This window comes from Xenia sp. Carnegie-2017, unplaced genomic scaffold (assembly GCF_021976095.1).
Source record: "Xenia sp. Carnegie-2017 unplaced genomic scaffold, XeniaSp_v1 HiC_scaffold_24, whole genome shotgun sequence".
Classification (NCBI taxonomy): domain Eukaryota; kingdom Metazoa; phylum Cnidaria; class Anthozoa; order Malacalcyonacea; family Xeniidae; genus Xenia; species Xenia sp. Carnegie-2017.
In genome coordinates, this window is record NW_025813487.1 from 10,532,660 (window position 1) to 10,542,972 (window position 10,313).

The 10,313-nt window shown below is 33.7% G+C and overlaps 3 protein-coding genes across 4 annotated transcripts; all 3 read right to left on the reverse strand.

The window, feature by feature from the left end:
• Positions 1 to 4,136: 4,136 nt before the first annotated feature.
• LOC124451271 lies at positions 4,137 to 6,707 on the reverse strand. 2 transcript variants are annotated; one of them, XM_047001894.1, is made up of 5 exons: positions 6,660 to 6,707; positions 6,420 to 6,533; positions 5,781 to 5,922; positions 4,808 to 5,429; positions 4,137 to 4,699 (listed from the first exon to the last, which is right to left on the reverse strand). In XM_047001894.1, exons 4-5 carry the CDS (start codon positions 5,393 to 5,395, stop codon positions 4,460 to 4,462), a joined length of 828 nt encoding a protein of 275 aa, XP_046857850.1. In that variant the 5' UTR covers positions 5,396 to 5,429; positions 5,781 to 5,922; positions 6,420 to 6,533; positions 6,660 to 6,707; the 3' UTR covers positions 4,137 to 4,459. The 2 variants fall into 2 exon arrangements, with proteins under 2 accessions (XP_046857850.1, XP_046857849.1); XM_047001893.1 differs by lacking the exons at positions 6,420 to 6,533; positions 6,660 to 6,707 and adding an exon at positions 6,010 to 6,306.
• LOC124452120 lies at positions 5,569 to 8,636 on the reverse strand. Its single transcript, XM_047002710.1, has 9 exons — positions 8,240 to 8,636; positions 7,811 to 8,084; positions 7,536 to 7,642; positions 7,098 to 7,237; positions 6,704 to 6,869; positions 6,420 to 6,533; positions 6,010 to 6,188; positions 5,781 to 5,922; positions 5,569 to 5,651 (listed from the first exon to the last, which is right to left on the reverse strand). The coding sequence occupies exons 1-9, from the start codon at positions 8,634 to 8,636 to the stop codon at positions 5,569 to 5,571; spliced, it is 1,602 nt and encodes a 533-aa protein (XP_046858666.1).
• Positions 8,637 to 8,677: 41 nt separating this feature from the next.
• LOC124452121 lies at positions 8,678 to 10,039 on the reverse strand. Its single transcript, XM_047002711.1, has 2 exons — positions 9,686 to 10,039; positions 8,678 to 9,261 (listed from the first exon to the last, which is right to left on the reverse strand). Exons 1-2 carry the CDS (start codon positions 9,924 to 9,926, stop codon positions 8,678 to 8,680), a joined length of 825 nt encoding a protein of 274 aa, XP_046858667.1. The 5' UTR covers positions 9,927 to 10,039.
• Positions 10,040 to 10,313: the final 274 nt, after the last annotated feature.

Sequence of the window (10,313 nt, forward strand, 5' to 3'; positions counted from 1 at the left end):
CATGCGTTAAATGCATTAAAGATAAAAGAAAATGAGATGAAATTCCTCATTATCTTTTGTTTTGAATGCATTTGACTCATGTAAAATGTGAAGTATAAGACAGGCATTATTGTCTCATGTCTGTGTTGTCGGAGAGGGTGCATAACCTCTAAAACTCATAAACTCTGGTGCATAACCTTTTAGTGTCCTCTAAAAACTGTTGAAGTTGTTGGCTGCATGTGCATGCCTGTTTCAGAAGATATTATCTTATAATTTCAATGATATAGCAACTCAAAGATACAATTTTGTAATCTAATCGTCCTACACGGTTTAAACTTCTTGGGAAGGGGAGGGTATGGCAGGGAGTGACATCCGTCGTTCGTCTAGTCGGGCAACTTTTGAAATTGAGATAAAATACAATGTGATGTACTGCAAGTTAGAAAACATAAGGCAATATTATAAAGATAATTGTTCCATAACTTTAAAAGTACATTACATAGGGTTTCGTACTAGTACATATTGAATCTTATTTAAAAGAAATTTTGAGATAAAGTAATACAAAATATTTGGCACTTCCATGACGTGTCAACGTGATATGTGGAAAGAAGTGAGAGAAACTGTTCTTTTCAACGAAAGCAGCTAATAGATCCATTTTATCGTTAAACCGCAACGTTAAGTTCATTTATCCAATATATCTTAGAGGCAAATTCATTGGCAAAATTATATTCTTTAGAAATTCAAAACCAATAGTTTTTCTGAATGTAATTTGAATATCAAATTGAGGAGCTATAATTTATTTTGAGGTACACTGGATCCGCCACTGTTTCCAGTTATTTGTCCAAGCCAAGTGTGAAGATTTGCTTGCAAAACTGACGTTGATTTAGTGACATTTGTGGTAGATAAAATTTCTGATTACTACATTGAATGCAGCACTAACTAATTTAATGATTCTTTTAACGGTAAAATCCTGTGTGCTCTTACGTTTTCGCCTCAAAACCATTGGCTGTTGTTGCCTTAGCTTTTTCCTGAGCAATATGCATCAGCGTTTCTCAACCACAAAACACACTGTTTCCTTAGAGTGCCGTAAATAAGTTACAAGTATGTTCAATACGGTTCAGAAAGAATTTACTGCATTTAGTTGACTCAATTTTGTATTTTTTGTTCATTAACGTTTTATTGCGATTAGTCCAGGAATCGTAATAAGCCGTTAGAAAATGAGCATCGCAAAAAAACGCAGAAAACTGAAAAGTAAGTTGAATTAGCACTTTTCAGCAGTTTTAAAATTGTAGAATGTCACGACTCATTAATTGTCCAAAGGAAACAATTGATCCAAACATGATATAAGATTGCACCAGAAATTTCAATGTTTTGTAAAAACGTTACTATGTCCATAAAGTATGACACCAATCTCCCAACATATTCACCAGAAAGTAACATAGATTACTACCAATTGGCTAGGAACTTTCTCCAATTACAGCAGTCCTTTAAACGTAATATGAAAACATTAAAAACAACAAGATTTTCAATGGACAGTTCTATAGAGATTTCCTATTAGACATAAGACATACATGTAGATTTCCATGTTCTTCTATCATTAACGTCATAAACTATTTTCTAATTATATTATTGGATAATAATATTGCCTCTTAAGTAGTTCGGCAAAGCATTCAAGAGTCTATTGAATCCATTTAATTATCATATGTTTGATTTGCTTATTTTACAACGATTTGTAACAAACAACAAATGGTCTGGACGAACCAGAGCCAAACGTGCAACGAATTGTGCTATTCTTTGTGTTGAACGTTTATCGTCTAATGCATCTGAATGTTTTAGATGTTCTACTAATATCGTTGAGTGTTTGATGGAGCACTCTTCCAGTATTCTCCCAATCACCATGAAAAGGTAACAGAATTCAACAGAAAAACTTGAGATTCTACAGCAACAAGTGCTCACTGACATCTCACCCAAACTAGAGCAACGTATCCCTTTCAAAACAAGTGTGGATAAATCCATAATTTCTTTGGGACCTATCATTCGGGGTGAAACAGTTCTGGGAAAAGTTGTCATTTAAAATAAGTTTTACTGCATGGCCTGAATGAAGAAGTGAATGTGCCCAGGTTGCGTTAAAATTGTGATAATATTCTTATATGCCTCGAACATTAATATCAGCCATTTGTATTTAGCAGTAGTTTGCGTTTGTGATCAATCAAGGAGACTAAGAACAATCAATAACGTGATAAAATTTGATGGAAAAACAGAAAAAGTTTGTTGTTGTCCTTTAAACGAGCATAATGGTTTGCTAGCTGTTTCTAGTATATGGGTTCGATTCCTGTAGTGCTCATTTTAAAAGGTTACAGCAATGCGCAAAAAATTGTTTATGTACACACTATATATATAGTATAACGTATAGTATAAAGATATCATTTCGCATCGAAGGACGTCTTTATTTTACATAAAATTTTCACACTAGGTATGATTAGAAGTTTTATGAATTATATAAGAATTTGAGAAAATTTGATGAAATGCTTCAAAGAACTTAAGATTCTATATAGGCATTGGCTATCTATACATATGTATACTATATATAGTATATAATATAGTATAAGGATATCAGTTCACATCGAAGGACGTCTTTATTTTACATAAAATTTTCACATTAGGCATAATTAGAAGTTTTATGAATTATATAAGAATTTGAGAAAATTTGATGAAATGCTTCAAAGAACTTAAGATTCTATTTAGGCATTGGCTATCTATAGGTATGTATACTATATATAGTATATAATATAGTATAAGGATATCAGTTCACATCGAAGGACGTCTTTATTTTACATAAAATTTTCACATTAGGTATGATTAGAAGTTTTATGAATTATATAAGAATTTGAGAAAATTTGATGAAATGCTTCAAAGAACTTAAGATTCTATTTAGGCATTGGCTATCTATACGTATGTATATATACTATATATAGTATATAATATAGTATAAGGATATCAGTTCACATCGAAGGACGTCTTTATTTTACATAAAATTTTCACATTAGGTATGATTAGAAGTTTTATGAATTATATAAGAATTTGAGAAAATTTGATGAAATGCTTCAAAGAACTTAAGATTCTATTTAGGCATTGGCTATCTATACATATGTATACTATATATAGTATATAATATAGTATAAGGATATCAGTTCACATCGAAGGACGTCTTTATTTTACATAAAATTTTCACATTAGGCATAATTAGAAGTTTTATGAATTATATAAGAATTTGAGAAAATTTGATGAAATGCTTCAAAGAACTTAAGATTCTATTTAGGCATTGGCTATCTATACGTATGTATACTATATATAGTATATAATATAGTATAAGGATATCAGTTCACATCGAAGGACGTCTTTATTTTACATAAAATTTTCACACTAGGTATGATTAGAAGTTTTATGAATTATATAAGAATTTGAGAATATTTGATGAAATGCTTCAAAGAACTTAAGATTCTATAGGCATTGGCTATCTATACGTATGTATACTATATATAGTATATAATATAGTATAAGGATATCAGTTCACATCGAAGGACGTCTTTATTTTACATAAAATTTTCACACTAGGTATGATTAGAAGTTTTATGAATTATATAAGAATTTGAGAATATTTGATGAAATGCTTCAAAGAACTTAAGATTCTATTTAGGCATTGGCTATCTATACGTATGTATACTATATATAGTATATAATATAGTATAAGGATATCAGTTCACATCGAAGGACGTCTTTATTTTATATAAAATTTTCACATTAGGTATGATTAGAAGTTTTATGAATTATATAAGAATTTGAGAATATTTGATGAAATGCTTCAAAGAACTTAAGATTCTATTTAGGCATTGGCTATCTATACGTATGTATATATACTATATATAGTATATAATATAGTATAAGGATATCAGTTCACATCGAAGGACGTCTTTATTTTACATGAAATTTTCACATTAGGTATGATTAGAAGTTTTATGAATTATATAAGAATTTGAGAAAATTTGATGAAATGCTTCAAAGAACTTAAGATTCTATTTAGGCATTGGCTATCTATACGTATGTATACTATATATAGTATATTTGAAAATGGTAATAGGCATATTAATGATAATGATATATCAGTTCACATCGAAGGACGTCTTTATTTTACATAAAATTTTCACATTAGGTATAATTAGATGTTTTATGAATTATATAAGAATTTGAGAAAATTTGATGAAATGCTTGAAAGAAATTTGAATTTAGTGTTCAGGCATTGGACATCAGTTCTATATGAATAAGTATATATATTGGAATTAGATCTACAGATTGTAATGGAATTCGACTTTGGAATTCGACTTGTTACAATGTTCTTTGCCAAGCTGTGAACAACCAAACAGAAATTGAGCTTCCTTTATGTCAAATATCACTTAAGCTTTGATGACGACTGACGAGGTCACAACTAGTCTATAACAAGGTCGTAGCTGCTTGTAGCTGAGGGATTCATTTTCTCAGCAACGTGTGTCAACTCATCACAAGCATCATTTAGTGTTCCAGTGCTACTTGTGGCAGGTCTGTTAGCTGTTGAAAGACTTTCAGTCGACAAACGGACGCGTTTTGGTTGTGATGCCTGCTCGGTCCCATCATCTTCATTTCTACTTATAAGTTGACCGAAGGAGTTAAAACTCATAGCCATTCCAAACTGTGAAGAGACAGAAGATTTCATACATTTTAAAAGATTATTCCGGCAACTGGAAAAGGCAACATCACTTAGACTCCATTAAAAATAAAGAATAAAACACTCACTTACCTGCTTGCGATGAGTATTTATGATACGTTGGTTTAATTTCTCATTACTAAAATGAGTTGCCAATCGCTCCATGAAGACGGAATTGTGAGCTGTCAAAGATGTTGTGAAGTAATTATCACGGTTTCGTCTGTTGTTGAGTTGTTCAGCAGTTTCTGAATTGATCTTCCCGGCAAGTTGGTTAACGCAAGACACTCTTCGCAAGCAATCGGCTGGGTTCGTGGAATTTTTCTCGTGAAATTGATCAAACAGGCAGTAATGATCAGAAGATCTAGTTGAGGGATTACACAGAAGCTGCTCACCATCCGACCTTTGTACGACAGTTGACAAGTCGCATCTTTCTCCGTTTGGAAACCAAGGCCAGTCTATCTCTAGCTCACCACTATTAGCTCGTCTGATATTTTCCAGGCTATATTCAGCAACACGACCTTGGAATGGATGAAAACGTCGTATCCTCTGTTCCTTGCATGAGCTACAATCATGTTTGCCATATCCAATATGGTAACATTCGGAACAGCAGCGAGATTCATAAGCATGTCCACATGATCTCGTGGTCCTTCTTGTCGCAATAGCCATTTCAGACCATAGCATACTCCATGTGGACACGTCATTCCCAACCAACCGCCTGTGCCAAAAATAAAATTATTTATCCATTTGAAATTATAATAATGAATTTGCTAAGTTTGCTGTCTTCTCACACAATGTGCACTCAATATATCAACAAATTTAACACATAAAAGTACAAAACTATGTTTTTGTTATATCTAACTCACATACGTCATCAGACAGGAATTGAACCTGAACCTTTTGCCCGAAAAAGGAAACCATTTGATGAATTTTTTGTAAGCTAACACACCAATATCCACAAAAGATTAATGTATAAAACGTATGTAGGTAGGAATAAAGGTAAGAAGCACAATACATAATGCTTTACGAAAATCGTCGTCTTTGTGAAACAATTTCAAGTTAACCTTACCTGAACCACCCCACATCTTTGAGAAAAGTTTAAGAAACGTTTCTTCGATATTCAAAACAGATTTTATACGGTTAATTATATCAAGTTTCGACCCCTTGTCGCTCACATTTAAACTTCTGGCCATTTCTCTTATAACAGGTACCTAAAAAGTACACAGAGAATGACTTTTATGTAAACCAACTCATCCCAAAAGTTTCTACACAGCCTAATAATTAATAGCAATACGCACTTTTCCTTCACAGAACAAATCCATGAGCTTTTCAATTGAACATTCATCAGATGTAGCCCCAGCTGATGTTAGGTTTTGTTTATGATACGCTTTCATGTATTCGGTATTAAAAAGTTTCCTTCCTCTTCTGCATTTTGGGCCAATATATGGGGCCCAAAACTTATATGAAGGCTTGATTTCTAAAGGGTTTTTTCAGTACCTACAAACAATTGAAAAACTACAAGCATTATCATAATTCAAACACACCAGATGGTGTATACGCTACGTGCACATCAAACAAATCAATCATAAGGATTTGTAAACAAAATAAACCGGATTTGTAAACAAAATAAACCAAAAATAAATTATGTAAGAAAAAACGTTAAACTTTCACGTGCAGTGAGTACATAAACATTGTAGCACGTACGTACCTCTCAATACTCCTCTGTATAAGATCCCACAGTTCACTTGTTGCCAGTACTTTTCAGCGTCCACTTCATCTGCAGGAGCATCGGATTCGGGGTCTGGCAACTGAAGTTCACTAACTACAATGCAAATGAATACAAGTTAACAAAATCAAAATTCAAGTCAACAAACCTAAAAAATGACAATGTAAAAGTATGTAACAAAACCACTCATAAAAAGTTTGCCAAATTATCAGTCAAATTTACCCGCTAGTTCAAAGATTCCTTTCTTGTCTACATCTAGAGTTAACAGGGAGGAAAGTGTCCACACAAAACACAAGAAAACCCATAGTCATGATCTGAGAGAGCTTCAAAGTGAAGATACGCGTTCATCATTTGACCACGTGGTAACTGAAATGGTCGCAACTGCAGCCAGTTTTCAATTGCCTCAACAGTGCGACTGACAGCGTTGTGAACCTATATTTTCATACAATACATGCTCATTTATAGCATGCATACCTGGTTATTAATATCCCTTCCTTGTTTTTCTTAACTATCAACATGCAAAAATTGGGGAGTGGGTGGTACAATATGGATGATGCACAGTTTGGTTAAGGCCATCACCCAGTTAAAAAATTTACATCAAGAGAAAAGAGAGGAAGGAATAGTGACAAGTGGTTCTTAAATGCTTTAAAAATAACATACCTGAAGATGTTTTCTGATCATATCACATATTCCCAAACTTAAAAGCCAGTTGTCATTAAAATTGTGAACACCAGCTGAATACTCCTGGTATCTGTACGGTATCTTGCACTCGACACAAAACTTTGCAAACAGCGAAATTCCTGGAAGAACAAAGAAAAAGATACACACACATATATGTATACATTGTATAATACGCTTTCTGCTCATGCATAGTTTGAGCATTTTCCACAGACTACGTAGAGAGTCCATATGACACGTTCAACGCTTTCGCCCTATGCAAAGCTCACCGTTATAGGTTTGAGCACTCTGGTAACTATACAAAACAATCCATAAAATGTGTAACTGTACATTTTGGGTTTATCTTCAACTCAATGTCTTATCTAAAGTTCGAGATTTAAATCGATGATATATACACGCTGTTTCATATTAATGACAAACCTTCAATAATCCCTTTCATAGTTACCAACTTTGCATTTCTTGTTACACAGTGTGGCTCAGTTAGTGGTGATTTACAATAAAAACAGATGGTTTCTACAGGAAGGTAACTAGGAGACAAGACAATGTCAATACAAACAATAAATCTTTTTGCTGTTTTAGTTAATGGAAAGAATGTCATTTTCAATAAGGAACTAAACCGTTGGAGAATATTTTCGTTGGAGTGAAGACAATGCAATAATAAAAGGTTGCTTTGTTCGATTTAAATAAACAGTTACCTTTTAGCAAATTGTTCCTTTTCCACAGTTAATGTCAAAGGAAGGTGTGAAGGGATTTTCTTTTCAGCAAACAGGTATTCAACAAACTTTGCAGCCACATCTCCAGAAGGAGGATAAAAAAAGCTGCCAGATAGGGAAATTTGATTTTGATTTTCAAGTAGAACGTCTTCAACAGCATTATCTTCTGGTTCTGGTAAACTTAAATCTTCACCAATTTCATCATCAATTGGTGGGTGGTGCCAACAACAGAGGGATGCCACTGTCCAATTGCCCACTTAACAATGCATTTATGCATGCAGGAACGACGAGATGGGCAGCATTTGCAATGAAATGATGAAGTTTCATTGTCATATGATACAATTACTCGTTTGCAAAATGACCAGTAATGATCCCGTTTAACATTTGCAAACACAGAAAAATGAAAGAAACGATTGGAGGAATCAGGTGTGACAGGCATCTGAACAACAAGTGGGGTATTCTTGTCATTAGCTTGTTTCTGCCACTGCAGACATTCAGACCTCCGTTCAAATTTCAACCATTTCAAAGTGTTCACTATATAATCAAGAGAATCTTCTCTTAAATGATCAACAACAGTTGACGTCCCAATAAAATATGTAGACTGCACATGATCACAAAGAAAATTTGCTTGACCACTTCTTGAAGCAGTTTCGCTAAGTTGACGACATGTATCAACACTACATGCAATAGAAGGAGAGTTTGTGGTTTTAAATTGACAATGAATGGGATGATCTGTTCCACTAAGTTGTTTCCTCACAAGATAAACCCCATTTGTCGAGTCAACACATATTCCATTCAAGTACCTCATTGAAGATATTTTCTTTCTTTTATCAGCAGCATGTTTGGTCTTTATGTGGCTTGAAAGGGAATTTGGATGAAATTCTCGTTTACAGTCCGGAAAGGACATTTAACTCTGGGTGGTTGTTGTCGCATTGAACGAGACTGAGCAGGCATGTAAGAAAACTCCTGATATTGTTGAACCTCAGACATTTCTATGTTTGTGCTGCTTTGTTGGTGTGTTTCCTCAGATAGCCGCATATGTAGAAATTGCTCTTGTTGTTGCTGTGTTTGCAGCTGTGTGAGATGCTGAGTGGTCACTTGGTGCTCCAGCTGATGCTGCTGAACTTGAGGGAACTGAGTTTGATGCATTTGCTGCTCAAATGGTAGGTTTTGAGGTACTTGCTGTTGGGCTACTTTATGTGGAGAAAGTTGACTTTGAGAACATTGTTGTTGTTTCCCCGAACCAAACTCTACAACAGAAAGCTGTAAATCATGTGCACTTCTTATATGTCGAATTGCTTCATTGCGACGCTTGAATCCAGAATTACATCCAAAACAGTGATAGTGCGAAACATCTTTGAAATGCTTGACATCTGAGCCATGTCGTTTGGATGCAAAAGTACATGACAGCTTACACCTCAGAATGTCAAAACCTTACATAAAAAAAAACAAGAAATAGTAAAGAAAGAATATGGAAATGATAGGATATTATGGATATATAGTGAGACAAATACAATATTAACTAGATGAGCATACAATCAAATGATATTCAATAAATATAAGATAGGTTAATAATGCTTTTCTATTTTAGGGAAATAGCACAGCACAAAGTTAGTTTCTGTTAAAAGCATGTGGTTTTCATTTATAATTGAGAGTACCTATCTTCAGCTGTGATGATGCAGTTTAGAAAACTAAATATTTTATAAGTTTAAACCCAATTTCTCAAATTATTTATTAAAATTACCTAAATTCTTCATGATTTAATCAATACTTGTGATTTAATCCAAAGTTCTTTGTGCGTTTCGCTCATTGACGTGGGTTATGTATTAAACCTACGCAGAAATAAGCACATTTTACCTTCAAATTCATGAATCCTGTTTTCCCAGTGGACGCTTTTAAAGTGTTCTTTTACTCTTGATGGAATTTCTTTTGAAAATTTTTCAGGAGGACACAAAGGACAATGATACATCTCTCCATTGCATTTTTCAGCGCCACAGTCATTTCGACCACAACGTACAATAAGAGGACTACAAGTTTCATTATCACAGTACACAGATGGATGTCGCTCAGAAATCGAATGACTCCTTCGAGCAGCCATTTTGACTTTTTGTTGTTGCTAACGTCGTGTATTTGCTCTTTATCGTCATGTATTTGCGCTTTAGCGTCGTGTATTTGCTCTTATGGATTGTGCAATATATATCCATATATGGAATACGTACTACAAGTCCTTATCATTTAATTAGGACATTTTAAAATCAGATTAGAATATTTTAAATTCAACAACAGAATAATGGTCTCCAGCATTGGAATAAATGTAAATGCAGCTATATGGAATAAATGTAAATCGAGGATGAGAATAAATGTAAATAGAGCAAGCTTTTTTAAATATTTGCCAATATATGTAATCAAAGTTTGCACGACGTAATTTATACAAGCGAATATTCCTTTTAACGCAATAAAGAAATGCTTGGCGCGTCATATGTTC

Bases quoted from the DNA above. Each gene is read 5' to 3' on its own strand.
- LOC124451271 (XM_047001894.1), bottom strand. From the start codon at position 5,395: ATGCTATGGTCTGAAATGGCTATTGCGACAAGAAGGACCACGAGATCA. The intron at 4,700-4,807 runs GTAAGTGAGTGT...GTCTCTTCACAG, and splicing joins TAAATACTCATCGCAAGCAG to TTTGGAATGGCTATGAGTTT.
- LOC124452120 (XM_047002710.1), bottom strand. From the start codon at position 8,636: ATGAGGTACTTGAATGGAATATGTGTTGACTCGACAAATGGGGTTTAT. The intron at 7,238-7,535 runs GTTTGTCATTAA...TTGTTCTTCCAG, and splicing joins TATGAAAGGGATTATTGAAG to GAATTTCGCTGTTTGCAAAG. The intron at 6,189-6,419 runs GTACGTACGTGC...AAAACCCTTTAG, and splicing joins ATACAGAGGAGTATTGAGAG to AAATCAAGCCTTCATATAAG.
- LOC124452121 (XM_047002711.1), bottom strand. From the start codon at position 9,926: ATGGCTGCTCGAAGGAGTCATTCGATTTCTGAGCGACATCCATCTGTG. The intron at 9,262-9,685 runs GTAAAATGTGCT...TTTTTATGTAAG, and splicing joins CAGGATTCATGAATTTGAAG to GTTTTGACATTCTGAGGTGT.